Here is a 21,990-nt window from a genome sequence, read left to right on the forward strand (position 1 = left end):
GTTGCTCCATATTCATCTTAATTTTTCTTAAGGCAGTAACATTCTATTACAGTCATATACCATAATTTGTTCAGATATTCCCTAGTTGGTAGGTATCTACTTTATTTCTAATGCTTTGCTACCATAAAAATATTATTAGAAATATTTTGTTTTATATGCAGCTTTTCCCTTTTGTTATTAAATCTCTTGGACTGTATTCTAGAATTAAGTCTCTAGGTGAAAATGTATAGCCATTTTTGTCATCATTTTAAGAAATCCCAGTTGTTTTACATAAGGTAGTAATGATTCACAAATGTTTCTGTGAAATGTCCCTTTCACATTTTTTAAAATTGTATTTTATTTTGCTATCAGTCACAACCTGCCTTTTAATCCCACCCATCTCCCACCCCCAACTTAAGAAAAATAAACACCATTACAAATATGTACAGTCAATTCAGAAAAATGTCCATATCGACTGTGTCATATAAATGGATAGTTAGATCTCATTCTGTGCTCAGAATTTTCTCTATCATGAGATAGGAAGCCGGTGTCATCATTGGCCCCCTGGAATTATGATTAGCTCTTTTCTTGAGCATTGACCTTGTTTTCTTATATTGGGGCCTATTCTAAGTATACAGGGGCAACTTGGATCCTCTGTGGGGATGGGTATATCTGGGCTGATGTGCTATGGGTTAGCTTGTAGCTATTTTGACCCAACACTGCCTTTGCTAAGTTGAATTAATATTTCACTCTCTCTACTGCCACTCCCCCTCTCCTGTTGCCTGGACACTCAATGCTGGTTTGACTGGATTCCAATTGCTTGATTGCTCTTTCCACCTGCCCCAGTGAGACAGGTCTTGTTGATATTTTATATTGTCTGGAGCTAGAAAAGTTTCACTTTATCTTTTGTTGATTCTGCTGCTCTAGAGAGTCCCCTGCCCCAATCAAATGCTTAGACTTCCTTTTTTTTTCCTTCTATGATTGACCATATCAGACTTGAGTACTTGTTTCCAACCTCCAGTCTCTTTTAAACTCTAGATAACCTTGCCTCTTCTACTTTACTGAGGAAGTTGAGAGAAAAATATATGGTTTCTTTCTTCATTTTGCTTTTTGCGCCACTACTCCGTTGAAATTATTCTCTCCAACGTACCAATAACTTCTTTATTGCCAAATGTAATGGCCTTAGAGCTCATTCTTTACCTCCTTACAGGTTTCCTTACATTCTTTGTCAGCTGCTTGTGTGCATTCTGGGCATTCGACTTGATAATTTCTCACCTACCCACAAGTCCTTTAATGATTCTTTACCTTTATGATACAACTCAAAAATCTATATATCCAACCTTAACTTCTTTTTCCAAGCCCCAGTCTGAAGTCTCTAGTACCCTGTTGGACATATTCATCTGAATATCTCAAACATACCTCAAAACCTACCTATTCAAAAGAGAATCTTCTCTCTTAAATTTCTTTTCTTCCTAACTTCCCTGCAATTTTTTTTTTTAATAAAAACCCTTACCTTCCGTCTTGGAGTCAATACTGTGTATTGGCTCCAAGGCAGAAGAGTGGTAATGGCTAGGCAATGGGGGTCAAGTGACTTGCCCAGGGTCACACAGCTAGGAAGTGGCTGAGGCCGGATTTGAACCTAGAACCTCCCGTCTCTAGGCCTGGTTCTCAATCCACTGAGCTACCCAGCTGCCCCCTTCCCTGTAATTTTTTAACCAACATTTTTCCAGTTATTTGAATTCCAAAACTCATTCATCCTTTGATCTTATCTCATTCCTGCCTCCATTTGCTAAATTTTTTCAGTTGTCTCATCAAAACATGTTCCCCTTATTTCTATTCATACTCTAGTTGCCTGAGTCTAAACTTTTATCAGCTCCCCTGCACTATTTCAGTAGTCACATACTTGACCTCTCTTCCACAGGCTTATTTCCCTCTTCCATACATCTTTCACACTGCTCTAAACTGATATTCCCAAGGTTATGCTACTGGCCTGCTCAAGAAATTTTTGTGACGCCTCACTGTACAACGAAATGCACAAATTCCTTTTTTTGGCATTTAAATCACTTTATAGTCTCCATTCAGCTTATCCACTCCAAACTTAACAACCTACTTGTTTTATGCACAGTATTTCATCTCTCATTTTGTACATGCCTCTCCCATTCCTAGAGCATTTTTCCTCCTTACCTCTGTGTCTTAGAATCCCTTGCTCCTTTCATGTCTCGGCTCAAGTGCCACCTCCTTCAGGAAGCCTTTATTATTTCCTTGTTGTTAGTCCTATCTATTCCCCATTCCTTCTTCCCTTTGCGGGCCACTCTCCATCTCCAAAATTGGATCTGTATTTTCACTCTATTTGTCTTTGAACATGTATCAGACAGCATAATGTTAATTTTGTTGAGGACAGGTCCTACCTCACTTCAGTTTTTATATCCCAAGAACCTCGATATAAGAGATACTTTAAATATCTGTTGATTAGTTGACTTGAGCTGTCTTCTCTTTTTAAAACTCTACCATCCTCTATTTTTTTCTTTTTCTCTAATTTTTAGCAGAGATGGTCCTCCTTTCTTAGGCTTAGGGGTTAGGCTAAAGGGGTTACCCTTTATTGATGTTCTTGCTTCTTTTTCAGACAAGTTACCTCATTCTTCTTTTCCTTTTCATACACTCCTTTTCTACCAGCTCTTTCCTATGCCTGTATTCCCAGGTCTCTCTCATCTCCTAAGAACAACCTTGACAACCTGACTTCTCAAGATATTTTCCTTTTGCCATCAATCTCCTAGAAAGAATTCATTTCCTTTTTTCTCTCATTCATATCTCAGTCCTTTGTATATTACTTCAAAACCCACCACTTGACTGAAATTCTATTCAGTATTACCAGTGGTGATTTTAATTCCTTGGAAAACAGCTAAATCTGGTGTTTTTTTTTTCTTCATCCTTGACCTTTTTGTCAGTGTAAACTTTTCATAGATATTCTTTCTTTTACCACTTGTTGCACTATTCTCTGAGTGGTCATTCTCAATCTCTAAAGTTGGATCCTTATCTATATTGCTATCTAAGAAGGATAAGTAACCCCCACTTGCTCAGTCTTAATGGATTTAGTTATTGACTATACAAATACTTGAAATATCCAAAAAAACATACATTAATTTCTTTTCTGTGTTGTCAATTCTGGACTGGCCTCTGAACATCTCTCTCTCTGGATGTCCTGTTTGCATCTCAAATTCTACATGTTAGAAATGTAACTTGGTGTCTTCTCTCATTCCAACCCTTCCCAAACTTCCTGTCCTAGCTTCTTTCTGTTAAGAGTACCACCATCCTTCTATCATTCAGGTACAACATAGCATAGTTGTAAATGTAATTGATTCTTATTCTGCTACATCTTTTCTCATATTATGTGTCTTTCTCTTTCTGCTCAAAGCCATTATCCTAATTGAAGTATTATTATATACTTTTAGCTTAGTCTGTTGCAGTAGTACCTAATTGTTCTTTTTGTATCTAACCTCCCTCCAATCTATCCTTTTCACAACTGTCACATTAATATTCCTTTTTCTTTCCCTCTTTAAAAAATATTCAAAGGCTTTCTGTTGCCCCTAGGATAAAATATAACCCTTCAGCCAGTATGCCATTACGTATATAGTCTTCTACCCCTTCTCTAAGCCTAGAGCTGTAATCAAATCATTGTCCCTAGAAAGGGTGTGTCGGCCATCTCTGTGATTTTCTAAATCAATCAATATATCCCTCCCTGACCATCTGACTCTTAATCTTGTCTTATAAGTGCTTTGAAGGTTCAGGGACTGTCTTAACTTTTATATTTGCATCCTCATTACTTTATCATTTAATATTTAATAAATGATTCATTCACTTACCTGGTATTAAAGCTCCCCACAATCTGGCTTCAACCTTTCTTCCCATGCATGATTCTCTTCGTGTAGTCTTTGTTCCTACCAAATTTTACCTTGAACTTGACATTCTTTCTGTCACTGTGACTTGTATTGGCCATATCCCTTTCCTAAAATGTATTACCTCCCCAATTTCATCTCTTAAATTTCCTAATTCCTTAAAAAATTTCAGCCTTAATGTCATAACCTATATATCTCTTTCTTTTAAAAAAAAATTTATTTGAATTAAGATTTTTTTCTTTCCTACCTCTTTCTATTCCCATACCTCATTAAAAATTAAAAAAAAAAAAGATGAACATATGTTTTAACAAATGTATACTTAAAACAAATCGCCACATTGTTGGTGTCTAAAAATTGAAAACCCAAAAAAATTGCTAGGGGATATGAGTACAAAGAGTAAAATATAACATATAAATCTATATAGCTCAAATAAACCAATAATAGATACAAATACATTCAAAACAACTAAATACAAGGTGTTTTGCAAGTTAACAATTGGGGAGGCAGGGGAGATTTCATGGCAGAGATGGTGCTTCAGTTGCATCTATAAAGTAGGAAGGAAACTGAGCCAAAGGTAAGGAGGCAATTTATCCTAGGCATAGGGTTGCCCCATGTAAAAATATTGGGATGGCTGGTCAAGTATCCTTCTATGAAGAACATAAGGAAAGCCAGTTTACTATATCACATGATAGGAGATAGGAAATAATGTCCAAAGAGCCTGGCTTTCCTATCTTTATAGGTTGGGTTTAAATTATATAGGGTTTCTAAATATAGTTATGTGAATGAAATAATAAAACACTTATTTAATGTTTATTAAGTCTTGTTGATATAACATAAAAAAGTGAAGACAATCCCTTTCCTCTGTGAGCTTACATATTTTATCTGGATATGCCTCATATACCTTCCATTTCCCCATAAAGTCCCTGAGTAACAGGACTTTAAAAGAAATTTTACCTCTAGAGCTTAGTCCAGGAGCTTAATGAATAAATATGAAATTAAATTGGATTTATATATCCATGACCCAAAGTAGACTATTCAAGTTTCAAGGAGAGTATCTTTCTTCTGTGGAAGGCAGAACATCTGGTTTAATCAGGTTTAAAGAGTTAATCCCATAAAATATCATTCAAAAATGAGACGTTTTTGTTTTCCAAAGGATATAGTAAGGAGTATTTCACAAAATGAATTAGTACTATTTGTCAGCAGTTTACTATGTGCAGGATTATTATTGGGGATCCCTTTATTATGCATTCTTCTTTATCTAATTAGTTTTTTTCCCCCTTGATCACATTTCTTCTGTGGCAATTGCTTATAATTTGTGGCTCTATATATTATAATTGGACAAAGGGAGTTTGGAATAGATTTTGTCTTGTTCTCTTTCTTTTTTTTTGAGATTTGAAAGGATATTTTGTTTTTAATCATGATTCAAAGAAGTAGTTGTATGTGACAAATGATAAAAGATGATTTCTGCTCCACCCCCAATAAAAGTCAGATTTTCAACATGAGTATTTGTTTTTTTAGGTTGTAAAGTACTTTATTTTTTCCCCTTTTTAAGTTAGAATAGTTTTTCATGGTTACATGATTCATGATCCTCCTTCCCCCTCCCCCCAAGCCAAGAAGCAGTTATACATGTATCATTTTTCAAAACCTATTTCCATGTTATTCATATTTGCAGTAGAGTGATCTTTTAACACCAAAACCCTAATCACATCCATATTGAGCAATGTGATCAACCATATGATTTCCTTCTGCATTTCCATTTCCACAATTCTTTCTCTGGATGTGGATAGTGTTCTTTCTCATAAGTTCTTCTGGATTGTCCTAGATCATTTGATTGTGCCATACTGTATCAGTTGTGTACAATGTTCTCCTTGTTCTACTCCTTTTGCTCTCCATCAATTCCTGGAGATCTTTCCAGTTCATATAGAATTCCTCCAGTTCATTTTTCCTTTCAGCACAATAATATTCCATCACCATCAGATATATACCACAATTTATTCAGCCATTCCCCCTTTGATGGACACCCCATATTTTTCAATTTTTTACCACCACAAAGAGCACAGCTATAAATATTTATAATATATATATAAATCAAAAAATATAATATATATATAAATAAATAAATATAAAAATTTATATATAAATATATAAATAAAAGGCATTCTTTTAAAGCCTTTTGTGCATAGTTCCACCTTTTCCTCTTTTAGAAAATGTCACCGTGTTCTAGAGTCAGGAGGACCTGGGTTCAATTCTGGCCTCAGACACTTCTTAGCTGGGTGACCCTGGGCAAGTCACTTAACTCTTAATTGCCTAGTCCTTGCCATTCTTCTGTCTTAAAATTAAATCTAAGACAGAAGGTAAGGGTTTAAGAAAACAAAATAGCACTATTCTCTTCCTGCTTTACTTGCTCCCAAAATTAACTATTCAGTCATTCATTGTGTTGGCAGATATTGTCCAGGGTATTTTCCAGCTATCATAGTCATGTTTATGTTTTTAAAATAAAATTTGAAAGCAAAATATCTCCAGCACCAATTTCTTTTTTTAGTAATTTTGTCCAGTGATGATGAGGATGACATTGACAATGGGAATACTAATAGAAGAGAAAGTATATCACCTCGGCCAGCAGATTCAGCACAATCTTCTCCAGCACCCTCTACAGGAAAAGTAGAAGCTGCCCTAAAAGAGAATAGCTGTGGAATAGAACATAGAATGAGAAGCACTGCAACAGAATCAGATCTGGTAGTCACAATACCAAGAAAAGCAAGAATGAAAGATCAGGTATTCTTTAATTCTTATATTCCTAAAGCTTACCCCATCTATTTCCCTCCTTCCTTCCTTCCTCTCTCCCTCTTCTTTTGACCCTCATCTTCTGTCTTAGATTGGATTAATTAACAAATGGATTAATTCTAAGGAAGTTGGGAATAAGTAATTTGGATCACATAGCTAGGATGTGTCTTGAGATTAGATTTGAATCCAATTCCTCAAGACTCCAGACCTGGCTTTCTATCCATCCTAGTACCTAGTTACCCCACATCCATCCATTTTCACAAATGGATAGGAAAAGTAGATTAAGCTTCTTGAAGTTAAGGAGCATATATTATCTTAAAATATCTTCTGCAGACTTAATATAGTACTTAGCACACACTATATTTTAAATCTTAGATTACATGCCTATATTTTCAGTGTTCTAGTTCTAAAGGAATTATCCTTTTGAAAAGTTCCTTTTTAATTTAAGTAATCAAGTACTAATTTCTAATATATAACATCTGATTTAATTTAATTTTCATACACTACTTTGTGTAATTTCAAATGTAATTCAGTTATCATTTATTTACTTTCAAGCCCAGATAGTGTTTAATATCTTTTTACTTCAGTTAGGTAGACTTGAGTTCATATCATGCCTATAACACTTCCCAGCTGTGTGACCATGGGCAAGACATTGAATATCTCTTGAACCTCAGTTTCCTCATTTGTAAGATATGGATAATATTACCTCTGGAACATGATCATTCCTCAACTTTCATAGGGATGAAGTTCTTAGACTGCACAAAATTTTAAAAAAGTTGATACATTAAATATACAGGAAATAGGGGGTTAGCTTCCTGCAACCACCAAAAGCTAATCTTTAACTAGATTGGTATAAATATAATTTTCTGCATTTAATTCTTTGTAGCAAAGCATTATTTCTGATAATATGCACTTTTCCTAAAGCAGTAATCATGAAATAACCCATAAAATTCAGGGGAGATGAAAGGCAACAGCTGGATGGGCAGGGACTTTAGAAGAACCCAATGTAAAAAAGGGAAAGGAACAACCTGCCATCTCTAATCTCCCTTTTGGCTGAACTGTTGTTCCTGATGAAAAGCATATACCTGAGGTGAGAGGGAGGGGGGTGGTGGTGGCCACCACCTCATTTATCTACCAACTTAGCTGGTTTTTACTAATTCATTCATCACATACTTAGGAGGTTCCCCCTAAGGTTGCTCTTTCTGGTATAATCATAAACACTTTTGTAGATATTTTCCTCCTTTCTGTGGAAATAAAGTGTTCCCATATGAAGTTTATATAACACCTTTATTTTCTCTAAGCCCTGTTACTAACTTTGCATACTTAGTCTTAGAGCCCAAGGGACTTAATAACTATTCTTTGGGGGGGAATACTTGCAACACAAAACTTGAGTTTTAAATGCAATGAAAATATTCAATAAAACCCTTAATTTCTAGCTGCTCCACAAATTTGCTTGCATTCCTCTCCCGCCTCTCCCAATTGTACATAGCTACAAATGCACACAGTTGTCATCACAAAAGTAAAAGTAATACTATTTAATAATAAAATTTCAGGAATGCTTGAAGTCACTGAAAATGAATACTTGAATATTGATGATTGTCTTTACTTCAAGATTATCATGAGGCTCAAACACAGTGATGCATTATAGATAGCACTTAAGTTCCATTTGGTTAGGATATTATGGGATGAACCTATTTATGTTATAAAGAATTAATTTCTCCTGAATGTTATTCTTGTGTGTGTATATATATAAGAAATGGATCATTTTGGCCCCCCCCCCTTTTTTTTTTTAAGAAACCAAATGAAAAATATTTTTCTCTTTCAGTTTGGCAATTCTGTACCAAATACACCCCTAAAACGTCGTAAAGTTACATCTCCAGAAACTTTAATTGATACTACACCTTTAAATTTCCAAAGTCACTTTGAAAGTGTCATTCTGAATTGTCGAAGTATACGCATAGGAACTCTGCGTCGTATGGTAGCAGAGCCTGTAATTGTGAGTACATTTTTTTTGGCTTTTTAAAATTATTAATATGAGATTTTAAATTACAGTGTAAAAATTTTGGTATCTACAGCCAGCATACAATGATAATAATTTGCTTTAATGTTATAAGTTCAAGCTCCATAATTTAAAATTCAATACATAGTATAGCAGTCAATTCTAAAGTGTTTTGTCACTTAAGAAAAGTACAGGTAAAAAGAATCCAATGATCGCTTCCTGAAAGGAATCCCAAAAGGAAAATTCCCAGGAATGTTAGAGTCAAAATCAAAAGTTCCTAAATTGGTTAAAAAAATACTGCAAGCATTCAGAAAAAGCTAATTTAAGTACCAAAGAACTACTGTCAGGATCACCTTAAGACCTTGTAGCCCCTATCATATATGCAAGGTATTAAAATTTCAGGATTTCGAAAAGTGCAAAAGAGACAAATGTGCATCAAGAATATTACCTTACAAAACTTAAGTTTTATATATATAAGGGGAGAATGGATCTTTAATGGAATAAGGATGTTCAAACGTTTATGATAAAAAGAACAGCATTGAGTAGGAACTTATACAGACACAAGAGACCAGAGAAACCTAGAGAGGTAACTTTATTTAAGCAATTGGAAGGAGTTATTTGATGATCAAATACTAGCATTCTAATGGGATGGTGAAGAAAAACACATGTACTTTAGGAATCATTTGTAAAAAGATGATTGAGGGAGCTAAATAAGTAAAAAGTAGATATTTTTAATAATTTCTCATGTCCATGAAAATGTTTTACTATGTAAAAGATGCTCCAAAGACCTTATTTTTAGCTTCATATTTCCAAGTTATTTGTATTTTTAGAAAAAAAAATTGACTTTCTGACTTTATACTTAAACACTTCAATAGGTGATTTCATTGAGGTAGGTGTGCCCTTCACCTGTCAAGATCATAACCCATTGACCTTTTCCAATTCTATATGAACTTTTTTGTTATCTCTCCATATATCTACAGAAGACTCCTAAACACTAGCATTTCTTTTGGTATTTTTTTTTGCTACTGTATTTGTACCATCTAAATCTATAGGAAGTCAATTTCTCACTTTTATTACCTGATTAGTCCAAAGTCTTTAATGTCATTTCTTTCTTGCAAATAATATTTCTTAATATGCTACAGCTGTTTGAAAGTTACTATGAGTCATTGCATTGCTTATTAGATCACCTGCAAATGTAGTTATTTTTAAGTCATTAGGTTATGTGATTTGTAGCCTTATAGCACCAGCAGTATATTAGTATTCAATAGAAGAGACTTTTGTTTCCAGGAGAGGTTGTAGGTTATTAAAATCACTACATTTTCCCAAATACACTCCAGTTTCCTCTTTTCTTATTATTCGTCCATCTTCATATTATGTCCATGATGTAGCTACATAGACAGTAGATGTAGCGGTATAGAATTGCCTTTTCCTAGTGGAATCTGAGCTAGACAATAAGGAATCTTTTTTTAAAGATTTTTAAAGATAATTTGAATGCTTTTGAAATTATCACCTGCAACACAAACTTCCTCTGAGTACATATACTCTAACAGGTTTAGTTATTGTTTATTTAATTCCCTTTAGTGCCATTTCTACTTCATCTTGTGGCACATGTCACATATAGAGATAATGAAGTCAATGTGAAGTTATTCTCTGCTTTTGATTATCATATTAGTGGGTGTTTTGAAATTAGTTTTACTTTTGAAACCAAAAAATTATCTCTAATGATTTAGTATCAGCTTGGAAGAAGGTGTCTGTTCTAGTGGATAGATATCTCTGTTTGGCACTTTGTTATTTAACATTTTTATCAGTGACTTGACTAAAGCAGATTTTTATTTTTAGATTACACAGTGCTAGGTGGAGTGACTAACATAACAGATGACATATTGAGAATCTCAAAGGTTTAACTAGAGCCCAAATCTATAAGATTCAATTTTATGGTGATAAATGTTACTATACTTAGGTTCACAAAATCAATTTCAGAATTCAAATAGTTGAATTGGGTATAGCTAGCCAAAACTTGTGGGGTGGGGATCTGGGGCTTTGTATGAGTCAGCATTGTAATGTAGAAACTCTAAATAGTATAGTCTTAAACTAACTTAACTCAATTAAACTTATAAATATGATGCTTTAAGAAAAACATTGTATCAATGACTAGGGAAGTAAAAATTATATATATGTATATAGCATTACATTTTATTTGTTTTAAAGCATTTGTTTTGGTAGAGGAAAATGAAGTCATGAAGGCTCTCCTCCAAGGATCATTCAAGAATCCTTGGATATATTTAAGAAGTAACTTTAAGTCATCCTCTGTCATGATCAAGAGGGAGATATGTTCAAGAAATCATCACTAGTGAGATTGCCTTACATTACAAATGAAGCAATTCCTGTAAATGTTTGGGTTCATCCAGAAGTTCCTTTTTGCAAATGGCCATGTTGGGCTCAGAAAAGCATAAGTTCGTCTTCAGTGAAATCTATGGCCTTACAAAAGAAAGTGGCCAAATAATTGTCAGGAAAAAAAACAAATGCTTACTTTGATAATAGATATTTTGATCACTTTGATCAGTCACTAGCTAAGTTAGTCAGTACTTAAGAGTATCTTAGATAAAATAACTACATGACATAAAAAATGTAATGCTATACCTGAAATCTAGGAAGCCTAGTTAAAATCTTAGTTAATTAAGCATTGGCTGCCTCAGTTTCCTCATCTATAAAATGGTGATAATAATAGCACTGATTTCCCCCAATTTATTGTGAGGATTAAAGGAGAGTAATTTCTTACTACACTTGTACAACTTTCCAAGACTACAAGTTACAAATCTACATTGGTAGTGGTGAGTTCTTTCTGTCCCCGTCCCAATTTTATTTATTTCTTAAAGAAAAATTTATTTTCTCCCCTTCCTAATTTCCCATGAAATGTCAAAAAAAGTCCTATTCTTTTTTTCTAATTATTAGTGAGTTCATTTTTTTTTCATCTTGCTGTTAAATGCTTAATTTTTTTTCCTTAAAAGATACCCATGTCGATTTATCAATTGGGGATAGCTTTTATTTCTGATTTGAATCTTTTATAATGTTTATCAGAGACAAAACTTGGTATAGATTTTCATCTGCATTGATTTTGTTTTTGCAAAAACTTTTAAATTTTATTAAAATTGTCTATTATGTCCTCTGTGATATTCTCTTTTTTGGTCATGAGCTCTTCCCCCGTTTATATACTCTGAAAGCTAATTTCTTATTTACTCTTCCAGTTTGTTTATGGTCATTTTAAAATCTAAATATTAGTATCTACTTTAGAGCTTACTTTGGTTATATGTATGTATGATACATTGTTCTAAACTGCTTTATAGTTTTCTGGTCTTCCTTACCTAGAATTATTGGGTTTATTGAACACTAGACTACAAAATTCATTAGTTTTTGTATGTAATTTAATGAGTCTGTTCCACTTGAAAATCTTAATTTTTAAGTAACATCAATTCATTTTGGTGATTTTTGCATTGTAGCATTGTTTGAGATTTGGTACCTCTGTGCTCCTTTCCCTAGCATTTTTTTGTTATTTCTATTGAGATTTTTTTTACCATTTACACCTCCAAGTGAAATTTTTTCCTGAAGTTTACATAGTAATACTCTGGTAGTTTGAGGTGATACTGAATATGCAAATTAAAATAGATAGTATTGTCCTTTTTATTATAGTGACATAGCTTTCCCCCAAGGAATTCATATTTCTCTTAATTAGGCAGTTTTAGAAGACCAAGTATTTTATATATTCTGTAACAATATAGGAAATTTTCCTTCCATAGCAGGAGTTCCCATGAAATTCTTACAGTACAAGCTCTGTCACCTAAATAAAATAAAACAAAAGTAAGGAAATTTTAAAAAAGATTAGGTCTCAGAAGAAACAACTTGTCCAGGGTCCCATAGTTAGTATGAAAACTGTAATTTGAACAAATGTCTTCCAAATCAGTATAAGCAAAATAAAGGTTTAGTCAACTGTGGAGTTTTACTTCACAATGATAAAAGTGGCAAAGAAGAGAAAAGATGGAAATAGTGTTGAAGGGGCACTGCAGGGTTAGTATAGTAACAAAACCCATTAGGCTGTTCTAGAAAAATTTTTGGAATATTGTATAGATTTACTAAATCTCTTATTATTTGCTACTACCCCCTACTTCAAAGACAGAAATAGCAACCCTATAAATACAAAAATTTGTCATAACATGTTTTGTGATTGAAAAAACAAGCAGTTGCTCATAAATTCAGGAATAGGTGATTAGACTGTGTAATGTGTAATTAGTGTAATGAAATACTACTTATACAAAAATAAGAAATCTGAGGAATTCTGAGAAATTTGGGAAGATTTGTGTGATCTAATGGGGAGTGAAGTAATAATAAGTATTATAATGCAAGTGAGACCACTTAAAGGCAATTTAACCTCCTTTCTTTGTATTTAAGTCTTGGTCGTAGGCAAAAGATGAAACAATAGTCTTTAACTGTTTAATATTGCATGTTCTATCTGGTTTTTAGCTGATATTTCTTGTTATATAGGATTCATTCTGATTACATGGCATGACATACATGTAAATGCCTGTTATTTAAAAAATGAGTCAAATACTTTAGAAACATGAACTATTTTTGCTTTATCATTGTTTTTAAATTTTATAGCTGAGCCAATATGAAGTGCTAATATTATCCCTTTTTTACAGTTTTGTTTAGATTTTATCAAGATTCATCTAGAGGGTAAGGTCTTTTGCTTTTTTGTTTTCATTATCATTCCATTAATTAAAGTATATTTTATAAAAAGACATTATTAGATGTGATGCTAAGGAGCATTTACTGAAAGTAACTAATCAATTCGTTGTCTTCATCCACTAGATGCTTAAGTACTCTTCAAATATAATATTTCCTTTATAAGGAAGAATACAAAGATAAATAAGGTAGTCTAATAAAGAATCATCTTAAAGCAGGAAGAATGATTAATATTGATCTTATAGTATAAGCTAAAGAATGCTAGTCAAAGCTAGAAGACATGAATTCAAGACTTAGATCTTTATAACTTATTGATATAAAAGTTCTATCAATTTGTTATCTTGTAAATTTAGAGCTAGACTTGAATTTATAAGACATTGAATTCAGTACTCTCATTTTACATTGAGATTTCTGAGACCTAGAAAAGTTATGTGATTTGCCTGGGTTGACATAAAGTGTCTAAGGTAGGATTGAAACTCAGATTTTCCTGGCTCCAAATCCAGTGTCATCTCCACTTGATCACAGTGCTTCAAGCCATTAACCTTCTCAAGTTTCAGTTTCCTTACCTCTGAAATATAGGTGATAGTATTTGCATTTACCTTCTATAGAATTGTCGGTTTTAATACACTTTAAAGTATCAGTTCTTACTATTATTTTATTTTATTTTTAAACCCTTACCTTCCATCTTGGAATCAATACTGTTTATTGATTCCAAGGCAGAAGAGCAGTAAGGGAAAGGCAATGGGGGTTAAGTGACTTGCCCAGGGTCACACAGCTGGGAAGTGTCTGAGGCCAGATTTGAACCTTGGACTTCCCATCTCTTGGGATGGCTCTCACTGAGCAACCCAGCTGACCCATACTATTATTTTAAGAGTTCCATTAGCAACATACTTTTTTCTTTTAAGAATATTCTTTAATAAAAAGAACTTGGCTTCCCTTTTTCTCTGATTTGTAGCTATAGCCAATATTCCCTAAGCATAGGTACTAATTATATAATTGTGTAACTTTTTCACTTTTTGATTCATTCTAGTATTGTTTAGAAAAGTTTTCCCTATTTGTAAATGGAGATCTGCTAGTTTGTTTCCTAAAAGCCACTTTCCTTGTGCCTATAAGTATTTTCATCTATTTCAGTTTTTATGGCAACCACATTTTAAAACCAATTTGAAAAAAAAAATTCATTTAATCCGCTATAATAAATCATAAATTTGCACACATGATTTATAATTCTCCAAACTTTAGAATTTGGTATTAAGAAATGGTTGAAGTGAAAATTGAATCATGACAGTTGCTTCGTCTGTTTCATTGTTTATTTCTTGCTTTATTTTTCTATTACTTTCTTAATAATTCTATATTAAATTTTACAAAGAATTGAATATTTTTCTGATTTTCCCTCCAGAGTTTGAAAGTGGTGATATACAAGAGATTGATTTGAAAACCTCTGAACTTACTAAATGTGAATGGTGTAGTGTCAGAAAGTTACCTGTAGTATTTCTACAAACAATACCAGCTGCTTGTCATAGCCTCAGAATGCAACTGAAGATGAGTCGAGAGAGAGATAATTCTTGGTATGATTGTGAAGGAGAAAGTAAGTTAAATTAGCAAATGGAGAGTTGGGGTGGGCAAAGGAAACTTGTCTTCTGACTGGTGTAGAGGGGAGGGGATTAAATAAGATCAGAAACCATTTTTCTTAAGCTAGCACTAGTTTAGTCCTTTCTTCATAACAGATGTTCAGTATTTGTGAGCTGACATCTGTCCAATTTTACTACTATTTCAGCTTCTCTCGAAATAAGGTGATTAAAATGATAAGATATTTTCTTAATTTTTTTTTTGTTTGTAATTTTCAGTTCCAAATTCTTTCCTACCCTTCAGCTTCCCCCTTACCCATTGAAAAAGCAAGAAATGATACCTATATGAAGTCATGTAAAAAACATTATTTCCAGAGACAGACAGACCTTAGTCAATACTCTTGAGTCCAGTAGTTTTCTTTCTGGAGTTGGATAGCATTTTATTATATCATGAGTCCTTTGGAGTAGTGGTAGATCATTGTATTGTTCTGATTTCCTAAGTCATTCACTGTTGGGTTAGCTTGAAAGTTTTGCTCTTAATATGTAGATTGTCCTCTTGGTTCTGCTTACTTCACTTTGTATCATTTCATATAAGTTTTCCAGAGGCCATCCTCTTCACCATTCCTTACCATGTATTCCATCACATTCATATAGTGCAACTTATTCAGCCATTTCCCAATTGATGGCCATCTCCTCAGTTTGCAGTTCTTTGCCATGACAAAATGTGGTCCTATATTTTCACAAATAAGTCATTTTTCTTTGATCTCTTTGAGGTTTAATAGACTGAGATCAAAAGAATAGGGACAGTTTCATAGCCCTTTGGACAGAATTATTTAGAATATTTTGAAACCAACTTGTATGTAGCCTCTTAAACTTTTACTACAAGCTTACCAGTGTATATTTTAAGGTATTGGATATGTCACATATATTATTATTGCTGTTGAATAATACTTGATAGAATTTTCACCAAGTCTGTTTAGGGAAAGTAAGACTGTTTGAAGTAGATAAACTTGTGAGCAAATAATAGATCTTTGTAGGTTGGTCCAGCTTTTCTAATTACTCCAGGGATACCTCAAAAGGTCTTTGACCACAAGCCTGTTCCTTCCTTTCTAGCTAACAGCTATCCTTATGCTATTGCAATTAGTCAAAAAATACTCAATATTTACTCTGTGATGAGCAATTAGATATTATTCTTGGATGTCCCTGACAAAGGACCCTGCAGTTAGTTTAGTGTACTTATTTGCTACCAGTTAGAAGTAGCAAAATATGTTAATGTCCATATTTCTTTCCTTTTAGGTCCTGAAGAACAATATATTATTTTAATTTTTGAAACTGGTCTTGATACCCAGGCAAATATAGTTTTTGAAAATATCATTACCGAAATTGGTATCAGAAATAACATTCCTGATTTTTTTGTGAAAATCTCATTTGAAGAAGCCAATGGAAGACTAGTTGCTTTTACAAAAACCTATGAAGAAGTTTCCAAAGCAAGTTCTCTACAAAAAGAAAGCAAAATAAAAAATGTAATGTATTTTCTTGGAAAAATAGATTTATAATTGTGGTGCCTTTCTTGGAATACTTATTATTTTAAAATCATAAATATAGTTTATCAGAAAGCTTTTTGTTGTATTAAATAGTCTAGGGATAAGTTTTTCTTGTGCAGGTAGGGTATGGTAATAGTCACACCAGAGCTTCTTATTTTTGGTACTTTACTGGTCACAAATACCACTCAAATTTTTTATTGTTTCCTCCTCCCCCACTCATTTTAAAAAAAAATACCTATTTCCTCTTACTTTCCCTTTCTTTCATACCTCAGCTTGCAGATGACATTGACCTTGGCATACTTCATCTCTTTATCATGTGCAGGATGTAATATGTAAAATGATAACTTATGTATTTTTATTTGGCAGTAAATTTGCTTCTCTGACTTTGGAGATATATTTGCAGTCATTTTGAACCAAAAGAGCCAAATATAAAATTATGTTAAGTTTGCAACTAAATATAGCCAACTACTTATAAAGGTTACAATACTTGGCAAAGCTAAATTTAGCGAACATATTTATTTGTCACATGCTTTACCTGACTGTCTTAGTGAATATGTATCTAGTCCTAAGGCACAGTGCTAAGCATTTTCAGTTACTATCTTATTTGATCTCACAATAACTCTGGGAGAGGTAGGTGCTATTGTTATCCCCATTTTACAGATGAGGGAACCAAGGCAAATAGAAGTAAAATGACTTACCCATGGTGACACAATAGCCAGTAAATGCCTGGTGCCCGAGTTGAACTTGGACTCAGATCTTCTGGACTCGAGATCTAGGTTCATTAGAAATGATATAGATTTAAATAAATAGAATAGATTCAATAAGTACTAATAATATAGGCACAGGCCAAAGTTGAACAACCCACAAAATTGAAGAGTGAGTTCAGAGAAACAGTGGAAGTGAATCTTTACCCCTTTTAAACCCTTGTTAAAAGAAAGATAAATGAGAACTTGAAGTATCTGCTGTGACTGCTCTTCAACAGCCAAGCTGGAATATAATTTCTCCCAGAAGAACAAATGTAATCTTTCATATCCTAACCATCCAAAAGTACATAAGTTTTCAAATATATTTTGTCTTATACTCTCCTTTTTCCTATCATATTTTCCTTGTATCATAGCACCACATTTTTCAGTGTAAATAATCCATTCACCTTCCCCCTCATCAGTAAATGGTAAGCTCCCCTAAAGAAAGGGCTGTTTTACTTTTTATCTTTGGAGATCTAGCAGTCAGTACAATGCTTTTCAGGTAATGAATGCTTAAGTATACATTGGTCGAATTTAACTTGATCAGAAATAGAGAAAATTAGTATATTTGTTGCCTGTTTTGAGTCTTAATACAGAAAAATGTTTTCTTGATTCATTTCCAGCCTTAGTTATTTGGCTTTAAAAACAAAATCCAAATGATTCTTCTCCACTCACTTGTATTATTAATGAAAATAAGAAAAGAATTTTTTCTCAGCTTTGGAAACTAATTCTTACTTTTATTTTCTCTACAAGGTTTCGTTTGAACCCAAAATACAGTTAAGAAATGTAACATCACAGTTCCAATTTTTTGATGAGGAGGAGGAAATTGGAGAACCACATACTGTATTTATTGGTCCTATACAAAAGTGAGAAAGTTTCTGTACTCTTTAAGTGGCATTATATTATTTTCTCTTTATGACATGCACATATGTATTATGTGTGTATGTGTATATTTATTTATTTTTCCCTTTCAGATTAATAGTTTATCCACCACCTCCAGCTAAGGGAGGCATCTGTGTTACTAATGAGGATCTACACTGTCTGAATGAAGGAGAATTTTTAAATGATGTTATTATAGATTTTTATTTAAAGTAAGTTAATTTTTTGTTATATTTTTAGTGACATGAATCAGTGTAATGAAAAATTCTTGTAACTTTTTTGTCTTTCATTTTCTATATGTTATACTTTTTACTAAATTATATTAAAAAGGAATACATCAAACAAATGGAAAAGAATATTGACTTTATTTTCCAACCACAAAATAAATCAATCCTAACAAGTTGACTATAAAATGAACCTCTTTTTAATCAGAGCTATTTTTCTCATCTATATGACTATCCATTCTTTTGGAAACATTCAGTTCTAGCATCTGTTTACATAGAAGGAATATAGAAACAATGTTCAAGAAAGATTAGAGATGGAGTTAAACTGCTTTGGATACAAAAACAAGATCCAAAGGCCTCTAGAGATTGACAATGGGCATTCTTATGACTAGAGCAGATTTTGATTGCAAATGGAAATTTGTACCGTGTCACTTGTAATGAGACTCCACATTTCCACCCCAGTTGATGCCTCCCAGCTCTAATCTTTCATTCTTCCAAGTTTAGTTTCCTTATTTACCATTTAATATTTAGAATTATGAAACAACTTTTGCTTCTGAACTCAGCCATTTAGAGAAAGAGGGAGAAATACATGCTTTTTTGTCGGAAGCACTTTTTATACTTCTCCAGGGTCTTTCCTTTCTTTTATTTGCTCAGATATGTGTGGTGTGCTTTTCTCAGTAACAATAAGCTCTAGGCTTCAGTGCTTAAGCTGCTCAGGGAATTCAGAGTTATATTGTAGAATTATATTGTTGCAAATTTAAGAAATGCATTCAGATTCCTAATTCATAAGAAATGAAGCATTGGTTTACCTATAATTAGAAGTATTTTGTATTATACCTTTTTGAACTAGTTACCAGTTTGTGTGGCTTTCAAATGTGATACTAGAAATTTATAGGGATCATATTTCAGTGATAATATCAAAACAATTCAATGAATATTCAAAAATGCTAGTTTACATAAGATTCAGTACTTTTTTCATAAATTATTTTTTTTAAATGATTAATGGAATTTGAGTATTGTTCCTAAAGAGCAAAGAATTAGCACTAAAAAGGATCCATTGATTAATCCAAACTCTTTTTACAGATGAAGAAAATAATCCTAGTGTTCAGAACATATTGACAGACATTGATTTCTTTTTCCCACAGTGTCCTGCTAAGAAATGAGATATAGTAGCTTTTGTTGTTTCTATTACACAGAAAACGAAACTGGGATTTTTAAAATACTGTGCACCATTATTGGTGTCAAGAGTAGAGCTCTGCCTCCTCATTCTTGCTATAGTGCTCTATTTATTTTTAAACCAGAAAAAAGTAATAGTTGAAGGATGCAATAGAGTTAAAAGCATTAAAAATACAGTAAATATTATGATAAACAGCAAGTAGAATGACTTTTTGGAGGGAGCCCATTTAAACCATAAGCAACTCCATGATAAAAACATGAATATTAAATCTTGTGGCCCTATTTAATGTAGAAAGTCCTGAATATCTGCTCAGTATCTACTCAGTGCTGAGTATGGGTATGGAATTAAACTGTAAAGGCTTTAGATCTAATGATACCAACTTTATGACTGAAGAATGAATGTAAATTGGTAAGAATAGATAGTTTAAAGGATCATAAAAATATTTAAAATCTCCAAGTCATTGTTTCACTTCTCTATATTTGTGTTTATTTCTAAGTAAAACATCAGTCACTTTCATTCCAGGAAAAGGGGTGTGTGTGTGTGAGTGTGTGTGTGTGTGTGTGTGTGTGTGTGTGTGTGTGTGTGTGTGTGTGTGTGTGTGTATCTTTCTAAATCTGTCTACACACACAATTAAATTCCTATTTGATCCCTGCATTTAGATCTAGTTTTCATCAAAATAATAAATTAACACAGGGAATCTCAATGAAATTACTTTTTCTGAACTAGGTATTTGGTACTTGAAAAATTGAATAAAGAAGATGCTGACCGAATTCATATATTTAGTTCTTTTTTTTATAAACGCCTTAATCAAAGAGAGAGGAGAAATCTTCATGAAACAACAAATCTCTCGTAAGTTGGATTGAAAAGCTTTTTTAATTTACAATTTAATAAAAATCATTAATATATTCTAATTGGAAAACTGTTTTTGGCAATATCACAAAGACTAATTACTGAGTTTAGATTGTAAAATAAAAAAGGAGTGCTACGCTGCAGCCTGGTTTTTTTTTTTTTTTTCCAAAACTAAAAGCAGTTTATGTATTATGATGAGTTTTGGTTTTTTGGAGGGAGGGTAGTATTTCACACCAGAGACAAAATACTGAGGTGGCATGACAATTTTTGTGATAACAAATAAGAAGTAAAGGGCATATTTATTATCCTAGTTTCCCAGAAGTATATTAGTTTGAAGATTTTACTTGGTTTCAACCTTTCTTTCTTCCATGTTTGACTCCTAAAAGTTTTATAGCTCATGGAGGATGTAAGTTTTAGTTTGAAAATGAATATGGGAACAGCTAGATAGCACAGTGGAGGCAGACATGCCTGAGGTCAAATCTGGCTTCATATCCTTCCTAGTCATGTGACTGTGGGCAAGTCATTTAACCCCAATTGCCTAGCCCTCTTGTCTCTTCTTTCTTAGAATTAATACTAATACAGTAGGTAAACAGGTTTTGTTTTGTTTAATGAATATAGCTATAAAACAGTTGAGAGACCTTTTGATAAATAAAAAATACTTATATCATTTATTTAATCTTATAGGATACAACAAAAGCGACATGGGCGTGTTAAAACATGGACTCGGCATGTAGATATTTTTGAAAAAGATTTTATTTTTGTTCCCCTCAATGAAGCGTGAGTAGAAATTTCCTTTGTATCCAGTTTTTTTAGAATTCTTGTTTTTAGGTAAATGCAAATAAACTGTCAGTTATTTTAACATAATAACTTTTTTAGTAAGAATTTATGTATGCTCTTGTTGTCTCATTAGTTTTGTAAGCTATTGAGAATTTTCTCATTGAGAATTTCTCATATTGAGATTAAGTAGAAAATTTCATTTATAGATTTTAACATTTTTGCACATTACTATAGCATAATTGATTCAAGCATTTTTTAGCTATGGTCACATAGCTTTATTTCCATCTTTTTATTATCATGAAAAATGCTACTGTAAACATTTTCAAATATAGGGATTTTTTCCCTTGCTATCAATCAATATCTTCTTTCTTAAATAGTTCCAGTATTGTTAAATCCAGATCAGAAAGGAACCACTGAAGTATTTTGTTTTGAGGAGCAATATAATCAATCAGGCCTCTGCTCTGAGAATATCATTTTGGCAGCTATGTGGATTGTAGAAAGACCTCTGTTGAAACAATACATTTGAGAGATGCTGACATAGAGAGAATGGGACAGATAATAGAGAATTTGGAATAGTCTTGAATATATTCAGCTCAAGAGAGAGTTGAGGGCTGAATATTTAGATTTGGGAATCATTTTTACAGAAGTGATGATTGAATCAAGGAGAGGCTATGAGAGCACTGAAGGAATAGAGAAAGAAGAAAAGCCCAGTACTGAAAAGAGAACTATAGAGTAGTATGAAGAAAACCCTGAGAGAAAAGCTGTTTGAACCCTCATCTAGATATTACAACTTCAGTTAAGTAATGAAATCAAAGTTCAGTTGCCAAGGGAGGGGTGAAA

The 21,990-nt window shown here is 32.9% G+C and overlaps 1 protein-coding gene across 4 annotated transcripts in view; it reads left to right on the forward strand.

Moving 5' to 3' along the window:
• SENP6 (SUMO specific peptidase 6) overlaps nucleotides 1-21,990 on the forward strand; it is a 122,997-nt gene that overhangs the window by 75,201 nt on the left and 25,806 nt on the right. For all 4 annotated transcript variants that reach the window (XM_056818511.1, XM_056818513.1, XM_056818512.1 and 1 more), the window contains 9 exons: nucleotides 6,415-6,647; nucleotides 8,482-8,652; nucleotides 13,350-13,383; nucleotides 14,789-14,977; nucleotides 16,254-16,480; nucleotides 17,998-18,110; nucleotides 18,219-18,335; nucleotides 20,251-20,373; nucleotides 21,058-21,150. In XM_056818511.1, coding sequence (XP_056674489.1) covers nucleotides 6,415-6,647; nucleotides 8,482-8,652; nucleotides 13,350-13,383; nucleotides 14,789-14,977; nucleotides 16,254-16,480; nucleotides 17,998-18,110; nucleotides 18,219-18,335; nucleotides 20,251-20,373; nucleotides 21,058-21,150 — 1,300 coding nt within the window. The remainder of the gene's footprint in view (nucleotides 1-6,414; nucleotides 6,648-8,481; nucleotides 8,653-13,349; nucleotides 13,384-14,788; nucleotides 14,978-16,253; nucleotides 16,481-17,997; nucleotides 18,111-18,218; nucleotides 18,336-20,250; nucleotides 20,374-21,057; nucleotides 21,151-21,990) is intronic.

The sequence above is a fragment of the Monodelphis domestica genome, chromosome 2, assembly GCF_027887165.1.
Source record: "Monodelphis domestica isolate mMonDom1 chromosome 2, mMonDom1.pri, whole genome shotgun sequence".
Classification (NCBI taxonomy): domain Eukaryota; kingdom Metazoa; phylum Chordata; class Mammalia; order Didelphimorphia; family Didelphidae; genus Monodelphis; species Monodelphis domestica.